Genomic DNA, 20378 nt, shown 5'->3' with positions numbered 1-20378 from the left:
TGTAGCGATCTCACTGGCCCATTGCCCGCCACCCTCCTGGCACCTCCACCCATCTGCTGTACACTGCCTCCCCATCGCCTCTTTCCGCGCTTTCATGCTCACACCTGCCTGTTGCCCGCCACCATCCTGGCACTTCCCCTGTCGCGCCTTGGCCCGCGCCAGCTTTCTCCCCATACCTCACACCAGATTTAGCGCTAAATTTGTTTATGCTTGTGGCTCTATGTTTATAAGCATACTGTTGGGTAGACCCGAGTATCAGTTGTCTGATGATTGCCTAGCGGCATGAAACTCAGAGTTACAACCAACCTGAACGTCCTCCGCTGAGTCTGCTATGTACTAAGCTCTGTCTCTGACATTGAGCACTCTCTGCAGCTCGGGGATCAACGGATTCGTTTATACATAATTGTTATGTATTCCGAGAGGAAAACTCCGTGAGTATATCCGTGATTTCTGCGAGGCACGCACTTGTCCCCACCAGCAAACTGATGGGCGGAGCAACTCTCTCAAACTCCTAGTACCTGCACGCACACAAACACTTGTGTACAGGGGATTGGTTCATGCCTGCCATGCCAGGCTCAAGCCCTCGCTTGTGTAAGTGTGTGTTTAACCCTGTGAAGGTTTGAAGGGCTAAGGAACGCGTGAAATATGCACATCCATCATTCCGCCATAACTTACGTTTTGTTTGCTTGGTTTTGGTAATCTAGGGCTCATTGAAACGCTCTTTCCGCTGCGAAGAGAATGAGGCCACGCTCAACTGCATGGATGCCAGAAAGCCTGTTAATTATATTAAAACATAAAGGCTCAACTGGATGACATTCTGTGCATCATTACTGTTCGCCCTGGTCTTCGTAATCACCAACATTCTACATCCCTGTCGTCTCTCACACACCACTTGCCAATGATAAGTAGTTCAGCCTGCAGCATTCCGCTGGGCTCATTCGCCAATTGATCAATTCAAACGGACCAATTCTCGCGACAAGGCGCAAGTTGGCAACAAGCAACAAACAGGTACACAACAAAGAAAACCGAGAGAACTTCTGGACAGATAGTGTCCCGAGGACCTATGACTGTATGAGTAGCGCAGCAGCTGACTGCAAGAAAACAATGCGAGAGATGTGGGTGGCTGGCACATTCACAGCACTGCGATACAATCCGTAGTAGATCTACGAATGCACGTATATGTACATGCGTAGCAACTGATTGGAGTAGGAGAAGCTGAGAACTACCTTAGTTAGCGCTCTGACGGGAAAGAGCGTGGAGATTTCGACCTCTCTCTCGACCTCTCACTCACTGTGACTCAGTCTGTACCAGCGCTAAGGATAGTGACTAGGGGGAGGGGTGGGGATGGTATTATTTTAGTAAACTACACAGTCATCAGCATGTTATGCAGCTAGAGCGGGTCTGTTGCACATTCCTTCTTTTCTGGCATCGTCGACCAGAAACGAAACTGACTACACAGAGTAGTGCTCTGGTACTCAGTAGACAGTACTCAATGATCTGGCCACCGAATGTAGAGCCTCCTTCTAGAACAATAGTAATAATCTTTTACAGGTTTAAGGCCAAGCAATTGCCCTTGTTTGCCTCGTTCAGTTACGGCGAGGTGCTGCTGCCACGGGTGAAACCATGCAGTGGATGTGTGCTGTGCTATCACTGGTGTCAATGTTTTCCACTCAATTCTTGCTAGCTGATAGTGTCAGCAGCATCGGTGGTGGACACTCTGGCGATGGCGTAGTGCTGCTACAATGTGCTCCGGGTCAACTTAACTGCAGCACGTCCACCGTAGCCTGTTCGTCGGACTCCGTCAATCCTGGACTGCTGGCGTGCAGTTGTGCCGACAACGTCAGTGCTGCTTCGTCTGCAGCAGGCGCAGGCTTACTGGGCGCATCGTGTGTTGAAATTGATCCGTGTCGACAGGGATCCGTGCAGAACTGCTCCAGAACCGGTGGCGTGTGCTTGAGCTCCGATGGCGAATCGAACTGCTACTGCAGCGGAAATAGGAGCGTTGTCGGCGACGAGGATGACGCCGTGTTTTGGTGTGTGCTGCTGACAGAAAACTGTGATAGCGGTGTTGAGGATGGGGTCGGTGCCACGCTAGGTAGTACAGCATGTGCTGCCATTGGTGGAGAGTGTGGGATGATGAGCAATGGTCGGACAAGGTGTGTGTGCAAGGAAGGTTACGCTGGTAATGGATACGTGTGTTCGGATATTGACGAATGCCATGCACACACTCACAACTGCTCTAGACCTGGTGCACTCTGTACCAATACCGCTGGTTCCTTCTTTCTTGTGCACGTGCAGACCCGGTTACCAAGGAAACGGGCTGACCTGCCATGACATCACAGAGTGTGAGCTGGGACTGCACAACTGCTCAATAGTGGGTAGTGGTTGGCAACCACTACCCACTATTGAGCAGTTGTGCAGTCCCAGCTCACACTCTGTGAACCACTGGTTGCAGCAACATGCAGGGATCATTTCTCTGTACTTGCCTAGCAGGTTTTGCTGGGGATGGCAGACTGTGCAGGGATATTGATGAATGTGTTAATAGACAACACACATGCTCACGATACGCTCAATGTCACAACTCCATAGGCGGCTACTCATGCGGTTGTCTTGGCAACTACTCTGGTGATGGATACCGATGCCATCCGGACGAGTGCGCCATGGGAGTGCATCGTTGCCATGGAGACAACATTGTCTGCCTGGACACGGAGGCAGGCTTTGACTGTATGTGTCCGGTCGGGTTTGAGCTCGACTCTACGCATTTTGCCTGTCAGGATCGTAATGAGTGCTTACTGGGCAACAGGTGTCAACAGAACTACATGTGTGTGAACCTGGAAGGTAGCTTTGCTTGTCTGTGTGCCTATGGCTTTGAGCTGGCCCGGGTGTCGGGTCGAACACAATGCCTCGATGTGGATGAATGTCACGCTGCTGGAAATGGGAACGACTGTGATGCTATCGGTGAGCTGTGCAGGAATGTACCTGGTTCGTATGAATGTCAGTGCCATGATGGGTTTGCTAGGTCTGAAGCAAACTCTTCATGCAAAGGTACGTGTGTAGCTTGCAGGATTACGATCAGAGAATTGGATTATTGCAGGTCTGCTGTATCTTGGCCGTTACAGGGTACCCAATAACCCGCCTGTTAAGCCACGTACCCGTTTGGAGACCTTAAAGTGTAACCGTTTCATCCCTACCTAGAAGCCCACGGGAATCACGACCCAGGGATGTTATTATTTCCAGTCAATTGACCCTGGATACGCAGACCACCTGTAAACAGAGACCACGTTTTGAAGGTGCTTTGAGCAGTCGTCTTAGACAGATTTCACCATACAATACTTCACTGTAAAAATTATAATTATCTTATCAGCTGCTTAGCCATCATAGGTATGTACCGTGTGATGTCAGTGTTTCTATCATACTGTGTGTCATATGTGCTATAGAAATCAATGAATGCTCCACCATGACTGACCCATGTCAGCCTGGGTCCCAGTGTCGTAATACAGAAGGCAGTTATGTATGTTCATGCTTGCCTGGCTTTCTACTGGTGGACGGGCAATGTCGTTCCTTGCCAGAATGCACTGAACAGACTGGTGAGTGGAATCACTTTCTCGTCCTACTCCTTCAAAATACATTTTTTTAACGTTCATAAGTTTGAGTTGAAACGGGTAACGCTAGAAGTAAAATAAAAAAAATATTGAATGTCACCACCAGGACTCAAACCAGCGAGCCTTGCTTATGTCCTGTGCTGCGCTACCACCACTCTATGACGTAGTTGTCATACTAGCAGCGTCTCTTCGGATTTCGTAACTCACACTTCCTGCGAATCCACACATGCTGGTGGGGCACAGCCTTCACTGTAATCGAACACTTCGCGTATAAACTAGGTCTGTGAGCACCAATACCTACTACGATGTGAAATTGCCATGGCGTTGAGGCAGTTAAAATGGGAATGTCTGAAGAACAATTCACTGCCACCACATTTGTATATTTTGTAAGTACCCGTAATAATATTAGGACAGAGAGTGCAAACTGCAAAGATCAGATCTGTACCTGACTGGGATAGGCATATGCGGATAATGCCGGCAGAAAAATTGGCAGAATTCGGTACTTTTCTGGTAAGTTTCATGCATGTTTGGTATGTGGATAAAGAAATGGAGCAGAATTCGAGGAATTGCACGCTACAAGGCTTGTATGGTTCTGCCAATTTCACTGCTTTTCGAGCAGAATCTGCCACCTTTTCGAGCAGAATCCGCCAATGCCTAGACTAGGATGTGAATTGTCCAAAAACAGGCCGGGACCAGATATGGCTATAACTTTTAAATCATGTTTGATCAGCATTACAGTGCAAAGACCAACCACCGGTGCAAGAAACAGTTGGATTTCATTATACATTATTGTGCTGCTTGCTGTTTCTTAATCTGAACAACACGTGCAGACATTGACCACTGCAATAGCACTACACATGCTCTCTGCAAGCTGTACAACACCACTGAGATGTGTCTCTGCGCCAACGGGTTCAGCATGTCCCAGCACGGCTGTCGGAATATGAATGAATGCATACGTGGGCAACACGACTGCTTCTCAATGGAACACACGGAATGCATGGATACTGAAGGCTCCTACGAGTGCCGTTGCTCGACAGGGTATGCACTGGACGACAATCAACGATGCCAAGATGTGGAAGAATGTGCAGACAATATGCACGATTGTGATGGTATGGAACTTGCCTTGTACACACAGTGCCTTTACAGAGCTCTCTGCCTTTCCTCTTCTGCGAAACTTCTTTGTTCTCTCATAGCATAGCTCGGGCTGCGAAAATAGGCTTGAAATTTTCACTACGCATTGCAACATCTCGGCGCTTTGCCAGGTCTCCATTCTTTGCGAATCTGAGAAAACTAACCCCAGGAGGAGTATGTGATACTGGCATCACCAACAACACAACAAATTGGCATCGCAGCGGCTCAGGCGACTTGGCAAACTACTTTCGGAAGTGACTTTCGTCCTGAAGAAAGTGAGATTCAAAATCCAAGTATTTTCGCACCATGCCACGATGACGTCACACATACACTGGTATGGGGGCGTGGCTATAATTCAAATATTTCAAGAACGCTTTCTCGTAGAGACTTTGGACCAAGACCATTCGACTCAGCGCCCGAAACTCTTTAGGATATCAAATTTTCATTTTTTCGTGGAGTTGATCAGCCGACCAGAGGTCTCGGCTTCTCAATTTCTCTTCACTGGGGGTTTTCCCCCGCTCACCTACATACGTGTTCTTTTCCTCACACACATTCTCACATTACCGATGACACATGCATGGCGAGTAGAATGAGAGAAAGGATGTTGTGTGAATGTCATGTCTTCTAAACCTTCTTTCCTATTGGACGTGAACCATGAACAACTGTGTAAGTGGGTCTGTTTGGTTGTCATCAGTAGTGTGACTGGCAACATAGGATTTATTTTATTTATACAAGCATGTCGACAAAGACAAGCAAGCCAACATGAAAATAACATGTTACTGTATCATCCAGTATGGGCATACATGTACCGACATGCAATATCTATGACAGTAGATTAGGCTATATCAGTCATCGAGCAGATGGTGATCTGCTTGTTTCGTGTTCCCTCTGCACATTCAGGCAATGCCACATGTCGAAACAGTGTAGGGACATTCCACTGTCTCTGCAATACTGGCTTCACAGGAACTGGACACACTGGTGGGTGTGAGAATGTCAATGAATGTGTGCATGGTCTGACTGCTAACACAAGAACTATGAATCCTGTTACCACCATGGCTCGTATTCCTTGCACGGCTAGCAACATGCAGTGTGCAGACACGGTTGCAAGCTATCGATGTGACTGCTTGCCCGATTACTACATGCAACATGACGGCCAGTGCAGACCCAGTAAGTCGTGACATGTTGACTTTGCGTACGATTCTACGGCACAGTGGCTGCATGCATGCAGTTCAAGGATGGATATGCAACTCAGTCTGAGAACAGTACTGTTTCATTGATCCCTTGCAATGTAGACTCATCCGCTCAGCACACAGGAATGAGGCACAGCGTGGTAGATGCAGCCATGGAGATAACAGTTCTCAGAATTTCTTCATTGTCTTTGTGTACGGTGAGCAGTGGTGAAACTAGTAAGTTAGCTAGGTATTGGTGGAGAATATCATGATTGCTTCCCTGGTCAGTTTAGATAATGACCACCAAATGTATACTGTGAGGATCATCTGTTGTCATGGTGATGCGAAGACAATACAGAGAGCAAGTATACTAATGATGTGTATGTGTGTGTGTATATGTGTGTGTGTATGTGTGCTTGTTTATATTATGTGTCTGATTGTGTGTGTGTATGTGTGTGTGTATGTGTGTGTGTGTATGTGTGTGTGTGTATGTGTGTGTGTATGTGTGTATGCATATGTGTGTCTGAGTGTGTGTGTGTGTGTGTGTGTGTGTGTGTGTGTGTATGTGTGTATGCATATGTGTGTGTGTGAGTGTGTGTGTGTGTGTGTGTGTGTGTGTGTGTGTGTGTGTGTGTGTGTGTGTGTGTGTGTGTGTGTACCCTGTATCTGTCATAGGCAGTGAGCTGTTCACACCATGGAGTCCACCACAGCCCGGAACACCCACATCATTGACATGGCCCATTCGAAAGTTTGATTACCAACAAGATCTGTGAGTCGATGGATATGTCTCCTCACAATACTTTGAGTGTGCTCTTGCCTTGCCTGCTTTCTTGTTATCAAACCATGAATACTGGGATGGAGGGGGGGGGGGGTAGCCCTTGCCTGCTTTATTGTTATCAAACCATGAATACTGGGATGGAGGGGGGGGGGGTAGCCCTTGCCTTGCCTACTTCCTTGTTATCAAACCCATGAATACTGGGGTGGAGGGGGGGGGGTAGCCCTTGCCTTGCCTGCTTCCTTGTTATCAAACCCATGAATACTGGGGTGGAGGGGGGGGGGGATGGTAGCCCTTGTCTTGCCTGCTTCCTTGTTATCAAACCCATGAATACTGGGGTGGAGGGGGGGGGGGGGGTAGTCCTTGCCTTGCCTACTTCCTTGTTATCAAACCAATGAATACTGGGGTGGAGGGGGGGGGGGTAGCCCTTGCCTTGCCTGCTTCCTTGTTATCAAACCCATGAATACTGGGGTGGGGGGGGGGGGTAGCCCTTGCCTTGCCTGCTTCCTTGTTATCAAACCCATGAATACTGGGGTGGAGGGGGGGGGGGGGATACGGGGGTAGCCCTTGGCTGATAATGTCTACGGTAGAGTTAGCAGAAAATGGTACTTTGCTGGGATATTCCATGCATGCTTGGTATAAGGATAAAAACACTGCCTTTCAGAAGAATCTTTCCTTTATCGAACATTGTACGCCAAGGGCACGTGGGGCGGGGGGCGGGGGGGGGGAGTGGAATTGAAGTCAGGGGTGGGCAAGAAATTTACTAAGACGAGCAAGAGCATGTTCTAGTGTAGCAGATTAAGCGACTACAATGCTATGTTACAATTTGAATTCTGAAGTACACTCACAATGTCAGCATGTACTGCAGCTGCTGCTGTTTAACAATGGTAGAAAATTATAACAAGAGAAGATCTATTTTCCAGAGTGAAGTAGGACAAGTTTATGACTTGATAGTCTTCTTCCTGAGTTGGCACTCCCCCCCCCCCCCCCACTACACCCCATCTCCTGGGTAGTTGGTCCATCTTTGTTGATGATCTGTTTGCTACTGCAGCCAGTACACAGTCATTGCCATCAACCTTGGACCAGCTACCTTGAGCAGCTCAACTAGCAGAGTGTTTCATGTTTCACCCGACATTCTATACAACTTGACCGGACCCAATGTCTACTCTTACGCTGAAGCACTGGAGACAAGGCAGCCAGGCTCCACGCCGAGGGCATACGTTGTGGCGGAGTTCCACTCGTCGTTGTTTGGACACAGGGCCGTATTGCCCGTGGCGGTGGGTGATGGGACGAGACTCGGGCAGTGGGAGAATGGTCCCCTCCCGCCCAGACACACCTTTACCCTATGGTATCAGGCAGCGCAGGCCAGTGAGGATGCTGATAAATACTCCCAGGTGAGGAATTTGTGCATGCAACAGCATTGCGAGCCTTGTTTTGTTAGAAAGCGATTCTGGACGGAAAACTTTGGACTCACATTTCGTCATACTGTACAAAGCTCAGTATACAATAAACAAGTTCACGGAAAAGAAACCCGGATTATAATATTATTTTGGGCCCTTAATAGAAAATGTATTCCATCTTTTTAATTGAAGGATGGCGATAAACTTGTGTCGCCTCGCCGCCTGTTCAAAAATTTATTTATTCGATTTTTATGTGTGCAGATAAGAGTAGTGGCGACATCACCATACCTACCTATTCAAGAAACGACAGGTATATGTTTGCAGTGTGTGCTAGAGTGTGTGTGTTACAATGTGTGTTACAATGTGTGTTACAATGTGTGGTACAATGTGTGGTACAATGTGTGTGACAAAGTGTGTTACTATGATTGTGTTGCAGCACACTGTGTACCTGTCTGACCACCACCACCCAGTATGTTGACATACAGTCTGGTTACAAATCACCATGACAACCATCAGTGGCTGTTACAACCTGTAAGAACCCATTCTACTATACAGAAGTAATGATCCAAAAGTTACAAACCCAGAAGTAAAGTAGAGATAGCCGGATTCGCGGCCGCATCACCCCATGTGTTCAGGAACACATCGAGTAAAGACGTTCACATTGGCGGGCCATCACTTCGCCCATTATATCCCAGTGTCGAATGCAGACCTCACAAGAGAAGGATCCAAAACAACAAGAATCACAATCATTTTCTGTAAAAGCCGGTACTTGCCACCAGCTTTGGACACTTCGCTATGCTGGTTCATCATCATGATCATCTTGCTGAGCCCCGCTGACGTCATCAGTCACATGATCATCTTGCTGAGCCCTGCTGATGTCATCATTCACGTGATCAGTCATGACTCATACGTGACAAGAAACAGTCGGTCACGCAATGATCGGCCACACACACCACGTGCGCGCATACACGCAGTCACATGCACACACAGATAGGCTTTCCCCAAATAGGCCGGCCGAAAATTTCGCCAAAAATGAGACTTTTCGAAAAATTGCTAAGCCTTTCGCCGATTTTAGAGGGTTCCTTTGAGAATTGCCGGAAATCTACCAAATTTAATGTTGTTGCAAAGTGCGCTTACGATCAGTATGAACGAATGATGTTGCTGCAAGCATGACAGGTCGAGCTATCTACTTCACTACTAATCTTGTACTGTTAGGATTTTGAGTTCGTGTGATTCGTGTCATTTGACCTCCTCTCAAACAAACATTAGCCATTAGGAAGACCGTCACTAGTAAAATCCCCAAATCGGGGCACGAAAAAGTCGCCGAAAACGAGACTTAACGAAAAAACGCTAAGCTTTTCGCCCATTTTGGAGGGTTTCTTTGAGAATGGCCAAAACTCTACCAAATCTTCCAATATCTCACCAATCTCGAATCCGATGGGCCAACAATTCTATTAGCCCATTTCCCAATATATTCCGATTTTGCAGAACAGGCGAAAAACGGGCCGATTTGGGGAAAGCCTACACACACACACGCATACACACACAGACATACACATACAAACAACACGTACATGCACAAAAGATCCGAAATTAAAGCGCTGTGGACCGTGGCTAGAACCAGACACCACTATTCGTTCCATATTCTGCGTAGCTTCGGTAATGATAATATTTTTTACCCGGCATGTATCACCTCTGTCCAGGTGCTGGTAATGGGCATACAGCAGTGTCTGTCACTCTAATAGCTGCAGCGGCTGGAGGACTGGCTTTCGTAATGTTCCTATCCCTCTGCATTGTGGTTCTGATACGGAGACAACGGCGCCTGGCTGGCAAAGGAAAAATGCGCCAGCCTTCCAGGAACAAGATGCTTGGCTCAAGTGCCTCTGAAGACATTAAGATACGAGACACGTCAATTTGAATCCCATATTTTGGTGTTCTTGTTTTCTATCGTTCATACAAATGATGCTTGATTTTCTGTCCCTGGTCTATAGTATAATGGAAGGCATATTGAGCACATGCACAGGGCATACCCATGCAGTGTGGTGTGAACATTATTGTACTAAACTATCTGATTACATGTATTGGCAACTTGCATCTTTCCATCTCAATAGCTCATCCCAAATGCAAGATAATCCCAGCAAATTGGAAGACCTGGCAGGTATGACATCATCATAACTATTACCCTGGTCACCAAGAGCATGTTCTTATTTACACACAGACACTAGCTGTACGCTGCTCAGTTTACGCGCTACACCTTCATGACCCCTACGCGTAACCTTGAGCAATTATTACACAATCATGGTTTGCCTTACTAACACACAGGTCAGTTCAGAGTCACCGGCTATCAGCTAAACCAAACTCCTAGCGTAGTTATTGTCTTTCTGATCGCATAGTCCTCTTCCTTGCACGACTGATGCACTCGGCATGTTCTACGTGTACCAGAATTGCAAATATGGACAATTGCGAATTGCAAAATTAGCGAGGTTTTGCATTCCGAAATTCGGCAAAAAGATTCGGCACGCGGGAACGAGGTCGAAAATGCACGCGAAGATTCGGCATGTTTGTTCGGAAAAAGCTCACTTTGCCGAAAATATTTTTCGGATGAATTTTCTGTAGAAGAGCGCCAGCGCGTGATTTATTCAAAGAGATTTCTTATCTCGGCATCGCTTCCCAGGCGTCTTTGGCGACATCAGCGTCGTCAGCTACCTCTGATTGCTCCTCCACTGCTTGTCTACTCTCTTTCGCCTGGAGTGTCCTCACCGTCATCTGTGTGGCTGAAAAGACTATGGCGATACTCATAAAATTTGACTTGGCCATGGAGTTGGTTTTTCTGAGGCGACTGAGGAGACAGGTCTGGCCCTCGGCTCTTAGGGCGATCAAAGTTCGTTGGAATCAGCAAGAATAGGAGCACGGGACAGGACGTTGCTGATGCTAGGGCTCACGAAATGAAAACACATCATTTTCGACTTGCAAAACAAACGTTGGTGCGAAAATTCGACATTTTGATGTTCGACAAATGACCGAAGAGCGCCGAACCGAAATTCGGAATGCAAAACCTCACTATTAATAATAATTATTCGTGCCTCGTTCCATCACATCATCAGCTATGTCATAACACTGACAGCCGGTAATTCATGTACCACTTACTTTTCAACCATGTGCCCACTTTGAGCAGCTCGTGAGCAACTCGTGCCAAACAATAAAGTGGTACCAGTGTACACGTAGTTCTAGTTTTTGAGCATGCACTGATTATGCTCACACTAAGTCAGACCAGTAAAATGTACTGTTGCTTGGTTGGGTCGAATAAAATCCAGTTCCATGACTAAAATTTAATTAGAGACTGACTTCACTGCACAGTCCTCTGTTCATAGTCACTTTTGGGCAGTCCCTGGACTATAAAATTCTCACAGCTGGATTTTACTTGCCACCACTGACAGTCTGTGCATTGCAACAAGAATAATAATTATTGACACCGCGCAGTGGTTCCATTGCATGCAATTAATGTCATATAAGATATTATGTTCATCCCACACACACACAACACGCGAATAAATGTCACGGAGTCGAGCGATTTGCCACTCAGACAGAGTTCTCCGCATCCGTGGGAATGCCACCACCTCAAGGATCAAGGCGCAGATGCAGGTCTCCTTAATCAGTGGAAGGTGAGTAGATCCACACATGCTACATAATAATTATAACTAAAATACGGTGTAAAGTGAAGCCGAAGTAACTCATGCAAACAGTTGCGGAATGTTAACAGAAATACATTTCATTGTTCAAGAAAGGGCTTATCAAGAAGTGGAAATCAAGGAGCAAGAGAAAGGGCGGATGTGCTCTCCAAAGTGTAAGCGAATAATCAATGCTTGATCTGACTAGGTGCACACCTTAGACAACTGATGAGCCGTAGTAGCCTGTTGTGATACAACTATACGACTGTGATCTATGTTTTACCTTGGTCTCCAGTACCAATTTAATATCACACTACACGACACTGTTTGGTAATGTGCAGGCATTGAATACAAACAGATCACTCGCAATCAGACTCAAAGAAATACGAAAGAGAGACAGCCAAGATGCGTTGATACTTAAATTTCGTCAAACTTCTTTTCCAGAATTGAATTATCATGATCTCAATAAATAACTTTCAAGAATTGGACACCATTCGCAGCAAATACGGAATTGAGATAACATTTTCCGTTCCCAACATGAAACATGGATCCACAACAACAAACAGGGAGATTGACCTGTAAAGATGTGTTGCTGGTGATGGTGCTGATGCTGATAACTGTGGCTAGGTTTTCTGAATACTAGCATTGCGCATGGTGCGGTAGATGTCCATGGCTGCCAGGCCACAGCACAGGATGATAGGGCCAGTGACTGCGCCTTCCAGTCCAAATATGTACATGCCGCCGGCCACAGCCAAGCCGGTCAGGTATGGATGTCCACCACTGCACATATACACAGACACAACACAGACACACACAACACAAACACACACACACACACACACACACACACATACACACACACAATACAAGACAACACACAACACGGTGAGAGCCAATCATTGAACTATACGTAGTAGTTAAAACGACAGCAGGATGCAAGCAGAGTCAACCTAGTCGTGCTTGCACCCGGCAAGCTAGCTGTCCTAGCCAAGTAGAAGACGCTCAGGTTCTTCGGCCCTAGACCCCGTTCGGTTAGAGCAGCTTGTTTGCCATACACACGCATAACCATTGTTTGCTTGGTCTGCATACTTACTCCAGATACTGCATGTAGGCGCACGAACGTTAGCCATTTCTTGAAAACAAGGGGTGGGGAATGCTCATAATTATACTCTCACCCATGTGTACCCAACTCACACTGAAGAACAGCATGCATTGATAATGGGTGAGAGTAAGACCTCTGCCATTCTGAAAGAGGTGTTTGACTTTACAGCCCTGTAAACCATATTATGGTATACTACAGTATGGTATACTACAGTATGGTATACTATAGTACACCATACTGCAGTATGGTGTACTGTAGTATGGTGTACTGTAGTATGGTATACTGTAGTATGGTGTACTGTAGTATGGTGTACTGTAGTATGGTGTACTGTAGTATGGTGTACTGTAGTATGGTGTACTATAGTATGGTGTACTGTAGTATGGTGTACTGTAGTATGGTATACTGTAGTATGGTGTACTGTAGTATGGTGTACTGTAGTATGGTGTACTGTAGTATGGTGTACTGTAGTATGGTATACTGTAGTATGGTGTACTGTAGTATGGTGTACTGTAGTATGGTATACTGTAGTATGGTGTACTGTAGTATGGTGTACTGTAGTATGGTGTACTGTAGTATGGTATACTATAGTATGGTGTACTGTAGTATGGTGTACTGTAGTATGGTGTACTGTAGTATGGTGTACTGTAGTATGGTGTACTGTAGTATGGTGTACTGTAGTATGGTGTACTGTAGTATGGTGTACTGTAGTATGGTGTACTATAGTATGGTGTACTTTAGTATGGTGTACTGTAGTATGGTGTACTGTAGTATGGTGTACTGTAGTATGGTATACTGTAGTATGGTGTACTGTAGTATGGTGTACTGTAGTATGGTGTACTGTAGTATGGTATACTATAGTATGGTGTACTGTAGTATGGTGTACTGTAGTATGGTGTACTGTAGTATGGTGTACTGTAGTATGGTGTACTGTAGTATGGTATACTATAGTATGGTGTACTGTAGTATGGTGTACTGTAGTATGGTGTACTGTAGTATGGTGTACTGTAGTATGGTGTACTGTAGTATGGTGTACTGTAGTATGGTGTACTGTAGTATGGTGTACTGTAGTATGGTGTACTGTAGTATGGTGTACTGTAGTATGGTGTACTGTAGTATGGTATACTGTAGTATGGTGTACTGTAGTATGGTATACTGTAGTATGGTGTACTGTAGTATGGTATACTGTAGTATGGTATACTGTAGTATGGTATACTGTAGTATGGTGTACTGTAGTATGGTGTACTGTAGTATGGTATACTATAGTATTTTTTTTTTTTTTTTTTTTTTTTTTTTTTTTTTTTGTAGTAAAAGCCTCTTTTACGGGCGAACAAAACACAATTTGCCATGGCGGAGGATTGAAAACAAATCACAATCATAATGATGACGTCGCATGTGATCAGACAGCAAGAGAAGCATAGCATAGTTCGCACAATCACGGGGCAAGGCTCAACGGGACACCCTAGCCTCCACGACAGCCAGGGAGGCACAGCCATCCATTGGAGGCTGCCAAACTCGGCGAGCCCCACGCAGACACATGACACTCGAACGCAGCAGGGCGAAAAGACAGCCTGCAGCGGAGGTGGGCAATTAGCACAGAATACGCCTCCCTCCCACGTAGCGACTGGAGATGTGCAATCCGGCTCACCAGTGCAGCGGCACCCTTGCCGCATCCTCCGGTGGAAGAGAGCACAAAGGGGAGAAAAGTGGATCGCTCCACTTCTCGGACTCTCCGATCATATCGACGCCGTTTCTCTTGCTCATGGTGCCGGTAGCAGCCAGAGAGAGAGGAGGTGCGGTTCGAGGAGGTGCGGTTCGAAGACGCATAAGGGTTGAACACCCGTACATCAATAAAAGTGCGTTCGAACCGACCCCCCCAAACTCCACTGGCCACCACATCCAAACGAGCTTGATCCTCGGTTGATGCTGACCGGAGCTGAAACTGCTCCCCAGTCAGGGGTTGGAGATGTGGCTCCACTGCGACGTTGTGGGCGACACCCTTCAATGAGCTTGCCAGTATGTCGCGCACCTCGTTGTGGCGGATCGAGGGGAACCCACCGAAAGGACAGGACAAGGCGTGAGCAGTGGTGAATGCCTTCTCGCAAACACAGGTGGTGGGCAGGCGAGAAGGCGTCCAACCGTAACGGAGGCAGAGGCCATCCCGGAATTCCCCCTTCGACAAAGCGAAGCCATGGCGAGCGATGGGTCGGCAGGTAAGCCAGCTTGATGCTCCCTTCTCCTCTGCCAGACTGATAGCGAGATCGAGTTCGCTGTGTTCGGTGCGGAACGTATCGGCAGCTATCTTCATTGCCTTTCTGGCCTCAGAGCGAGCCTGACTCTTGGCCATGCGGACACAGGCAAGAGCATCATCGAGGTGCTCTTCTTGCGCCATGATCTTGTCGTACAGCGCAGTGGTGATTAGCCTGGAGGTGCCGTACTGTGAGCCAAAAGTGGCAGGGTTGGCCACGCCGAGGCCTCCATGCCGGCAGGGGAAAGTGAGCAAAATGCGTTCAGCTTCACTGGGCGCCGTCCGTCCACTAATGGCAGGGATTAGGCGGCGGTGGATGATGTCCTCCAGGGGTGCCAGCTGTTCTGCAGCACCATCGAGAACCCGACACAGGAAGGACCACCGGTGTTGGAGGCTGTTCACCAGTGCAGAGTAAGCTGCTTGAGGCTGTGACCGGGCGAAATCTGTCAGCTTGCACAGCTCCTGCGACCAGGTGGCCACCTTGGAAGCCACAAACTCCTGCACAAACTGATCAGTTCCGATGGCTGATCCAAGGTGACGGCACCCGTCAGTGGTGATAGACACACCCGTGCCGGCGAAGATGGTCTCGGCTGCCTCTAGCTTGTCCCGCTTGACGACGAGGACGGACTTGCTGGGGTTAATGAAATACCCGAACGCCGGCCCATCCCCGACGAGTCGGTCCCACCACTGGCGGAGAGGGTTGAGCCCGCCACCCGCGGACGAGTCATCCGCATACCAGCTCTGGCGTGTTCCTGGGGTTGCCACTCTGCGCACCAGGGGGAGTACCCCCAAAGCGTACATCGGCATAGCAAGAGGATCTCCCTGCGTTGTGCCTTCTCGCGATAGGAGGCACTCCCCGTCCACGAATAGGCGGGCCGGCTGACGGTAGCAGTTTACGATAGCGGGTGTGATGGCTGGACAGAGGTGCGCTACGTTGCGCATACATGCTTCTCTGTTAAGGCGATTGAACGCATTGGATGCATCCGCCATAAGCACAGCGTCAACGTCTTCTTCATGGAACGTGTCGTGCATGGCGTGAATGGCCGCCTCAATGCCACATTCCTGGCCTCCGCACATCTGCAGTGACCCTGTCGCCTCACGAACAGAGTCCCCCGCCACGCTCAGAATAGCCTTGCCGATGATACGACGGACGGTTTCGCCGATGCCTATTGGGCGCACACCCGGTTTCTTATCTAGAGGGATAAGCCGGCATGCCGTGTAGGCTTCCATCGATGCTGGGTTGACGTACTGAGTGGCGATTCGCTGGGCACAGCTGGCGAGAGCATCACATAGGTCGTCTGAAATGTCCCCAAACGCTGTGCACATACGCCTCCAGCCATCTGCGTCCATCCCAGACGGCCCTGCAGAACCGGTGGTATGCAGTGCAGCTTGGCGCACAGCGGTCCTGTCCAGCTTGGTGAAGAGCACTGGGTGGGGCTGTGCTGGGGGTTGCCCTGGGAGGAGAGCCGCTGCTGTGACTGCCTCGCCCTGTGGGTGCTTACTGCGCAGCACATCAAGCACGGTCGTTTCTCCAATGGTGTCGTCAAGATCAAGAACTCCACCACCCATGTCGGGGGAGAGTTGACGAGTGGCTGCCGAGAGCCTGCCACGCTCAATGTCAGACGCAAATCTGCGTGCCGGGTCGACCGTGTGTCCCTCGTGCCGTGCGTTTCGCCTGCGGGCCTTGACGATCTGGTCTTGAATAGTCACGGATTCTTGGAGTAGCACCTGTACGTCTCCGGAATCCCACGAGGCAATGCGGCGCTCGATGTAAACCTTGTGAGCTGCTGCCGCTCCGGTCCCGCCAGGTTTCTGAAGGAGCAACTGCTGCATTACCATCGCCGTTTTCAGGGCGTAGTCAGCTGCACCTGAGGAGTTGTTACCAAAGGCGTGGAAGTGTGAACTCAGCATACGGATAAAGGTTCGGCCCGTGCTGCCCATTGGTACGTCCAACAGGTTTGGGGCAAAATGAACTACCTTCTCGTACGCCTCGGATATCCGGTTGGAAAACGTGGGACCGTCCAGATCTCCCATTCCGAGTGTGGGGTCCCGCAGGGGAGGATGGGGTGGCAGGTCCGGGATAACAGGATCAGCGACGTCCATTGTTGCTTGGGACATGTTGAGTGTGGCTAGCAGTCGGACATCGTGTGGATCTACGTCCCCACTCGCTGGTAGGTCAACTAGGTCCACTACGGTCACGGTGGCACGCTCCGCGTCCGCTGGCTCAGGCGCTTGGCTGGCAGGTTCGACATCAGCACTGCCATTGGTGTCAGGCGAGTTCGGCACCTGTACGGGTACTACAGTGCTACTGCTAGTACTGGCACCGGGAGGCGAGCTCGACCGGGCTGTGCGAGGTGGTCCGTGACGACCGTCTCTGCACTCTGCAAGTAGGGTGGTGGTGAGTACTGCGGCTGCACTCTCGGTGACTACTGGCTTGTGCACATTCGAAACATTTGGTACTGGTACGGAGTCTAGTGTCGTATCGGAAACTGCGGTTGCTCTGTTGTCGGAGCTTGTCGACGTCCTGCTGACAGTGTGGTCCGTTACCGTATCACGAACAGAGTTTCGTGCAGTTCCTACGGGTACGGTAGCTGTAGTCGTCGACGACGGTTGAGAAGACGGTTGGGATGTCGGGGAGCCGTTCCGGCATTTGTTCTTCTTCGAGGGGATACAATTCCGACACTTCCGACCCTCCTTCTTGCAATCGCACCGAACACAGGTGCCGTTGCCGTTGCACCGGCAACAAGTGGCACTCTGCATCGGCTGGTTTGCAGGAGAGGCACGTTGGAGTTGGAAAATCCACTGAAGACTACAGAGCTCGAGACACATATATACTATAGTATGGTGTACTGTAGTATGGTGTACTGTAGTATGGTGTACTGTAGTATGGTATACTGTAGTATGGTGTACTGTAGTATGGTGTACTGTAGTATGGTGTACTGTAGTATGGTATACTATAGTATGGTGTACTGTAGTATGGTGTACTATAGTACACCATACTATAGTATACCATACTATAGTATGGTGTACTAGTAGTCAGCCTCTTTTACGGGCAAAATAAACACAATGAATATTTTTTCCCAAGTGTTCCAAAAACTTCAACTCAAAGTTCTAGAAAGAAAAAACACGCAAAAAAACAAAACAGCATAATAATGTATATACCTACTTAGGTAAACAGCAGCAAGTTCAACTTCAAGTCAATATTCCAGTCACTGTTACCGCTCGTGCACGCTAAGCCGATACCCGGGCCTCTACCACTGCCAGCGCAGCAGAGGTATCACCCACAGCCAAGGCAGACTGGCTAGAGAGCCTTCTGCACCCTCGGAGGCACATGATGCAGGACCGCAAGAGGGAAAAAGCGATCCTGCACCTGATGAAAGCCATCACATGAGAGTACTGCTCCCCCCTTTTCGCCGCCAACAGAGAGGCCACTCGTTTGTAGAGGGCCGTTGCTGCCTTGCCCATGCCTCCACTCGCAGACATCACAGCCGGAACAAAAGTGGCATGCTCCACTTGTCTCACTCTCTCTTCGTAGTGCCTTCGTTTCTCTCTTTCATGTCGATGATACACAGTGGTACGTGGTGCAGACTGATTTGAGCGAGCATAAGGATTAAAAACCCGGACATCAATAAGGGTTCGCTCAAATCGACTGCCCCACAAACCACTGGCAGCGACATCAAGGTGTGCATGATCCTCAACGTTGGCCGTTCGGTATTGCAATCGCTCACCGGCCAGTGGCTGCAGGGTAGGCTCCGTGGACACATTGCTACAGACTTGGTGTACGAGCTGTGCGGTAGTGTCACGAATGGCATTGTGTCGTATGGTGGGAAATCCTCCATGAGGACAGGATAGTGAGTGAGAAACGCTCACCTCTTGGCCACATGAACAATGAGTCGGTATTCTCGCCGGCGTCCATCTATAGCGGGGGGGGGGGAGTATGGTATACTATAGTACGGTATACTATAGTATACCATACTATAGTATGGTATACTATAGTATACCATACTATGGCCACATTGTTTACTCATATCACACATACAGTGACCGTGGATGGTAGCAGTACGACTATGGATGGTAGCAGTACGACTATGGATGGTAGCAGTACGACTATGGATGGTAGCAGTACGACTATGGATGGTAGCAGTACGACTATGGATGGTAGCAGTACGACTATGGATGGTAGCAGTACGACTATGGATGGTAGCAGTACGACCGTGGATGGTAGCAGTACGACTATGGATGGTAGCAGTACGACTATGGATGGTAGCAGTACGACCGTGGATGGCAGCAGTACGACTATGGATGGTAGCAGTACGACCGTGGATGGTAGCAGTACGACTATGGGTGGTCGGCCCAAAGGGGATACGGGACGTCCGCGGTAAGTGTTATGAAACATAGGCCTGCAAATGCTCAAATTTGAGCTCCTTTCAAAGCCAACATTGAGACCAAAACCGGACTGGCAGGACAGCAATCCACAGATCATACAGTACATGTGACATGTCTGCCAGTAGACACACGCTCCCAAAACAGTAGAAATCTATTATAAATCCAGTGCATATTGTAAAAGGCCCATACAGCACGTACCCTTTGATCTCAGAGTATATGGCCACGTCGACAACATTGTAGCAGAGAAAGTGCAGGCCGAACAGCAGTGATGCTTTGATCCAGGACTGTTGCGCTACAGCCAGGTAGAGTGATGCGGGCAGTGCTACCCAGTAGCTGCCTAGTAGAGGTATGGCGGCAAACAAAGCTGATATTACTGCAAGTGTAAGTAAAACAACATGAACAGCACAGAACACAGGACAGTTGCATTTTGATGCTTCAGTCAAGCTGGAGGAAATGCCTGAGAGTGGATCCCGTCGTGTCACCTCAGCCTCCAATACACATGTGTGTGTACATGTAGTGCAGAACAATATTGCATGATATCTACATATACCTGCACCTTAACACTTCAGAGACCATGATTATTTCAATGAATGCACTGCATACGTGTACCCATGTATTTACTGCAGGAATGGACGTAGGGAAGGGGGAAGGGGAAGGGGAGGGGGAAGGGGAAAGGGAAGGGGAGGGGGAAGGGGGGGGGTGTGTGCTGATTCAATACACCTGTAGTGGGTCTGTACTACAGTCTGAACAAGGTAATATCTAACAATTGGGCCACCGTGTTTCACATGTACGTACATGTAGGTAGGACACAAACAACTTACCAGCTCTATCCCCTACTCAAACTCACCTCCATGCAATCCCCCTAGACACAAACAACTTCCCAGCTCTATCCCCTACTCA

At 48.5% G+C, this 20378-nt stretch overlaps 2 protein-coding genes across 2 annotated transcripts in view; one reads left to right on the top strand and one right to left on the bottom strand.

Moving 5' to 3' along the window:
• Positions 1–2454: 2454 nt before the first annotated feature.
• On the top strand, positions 2455–10529 carry LOC135818823 (fibrillin-1-like). Its single transcript, XM_065332049.1, has 8 exons — positions 2455–3045; positions 3438–3587; positions 4433–4711; positions 5634–5900; positions 6578–6671; positions 7729–8071; positions 8339–8387; positions 9781–10529. The coding sequence occupies exons 1-8, from the start codon at positions 2460–2462 to the stop codon at positions 9993–9995; spliced, it is 1983 nt and encodes a 660-aa protein (XP_065188121.1). The 5' UTR covers positions 2455–2459; the 3' UTR covers positions 9996–10529.
• A 1633-nt stretch (positions 10530–12162) lies between these two features.
• Positions 12163–20378, bottom strand: part of LOC135820018 (transmembrane protein 245-like) — a 25871-nt gene continuing 17655 nt past the window's right edge. Inside the window, exons 14-15 of the mRNA XM_065333318.1 lie at positions 19677–19851; positions 12163–12525 (exon numbers count right to left, since the gene is read on the bottom strand). Of these exons, the coding sequence (XP_065189390.1) occupies positions 12369–12525; positions 19677–19851 (332 nt within the window). The 3' untranslated portion in view covers positions 12163–12368. The remainder of the gene's footprint in view (positions 12526–19676; positions 19852–20378) is intronic.

This window comes from Sycon ciliatum, chromosome 6, assembly GCF_964019385.1.
Source record: "Sycon ciliatum chromosome 6, ocSycCili1.1, whole genome shotgun sequence".
Lineage (NCBI taxonomy): Eukaryota > Metazoa > Porifera > Calcarea > Leucosolenida > Sycettidae > Sycon > Sycon ciliatum.
The sequence above is the reverse complement of the archived record's forward strand: the minus strand, read 5'-3'. Positions and strand labels throughout refer to the sequence as shown.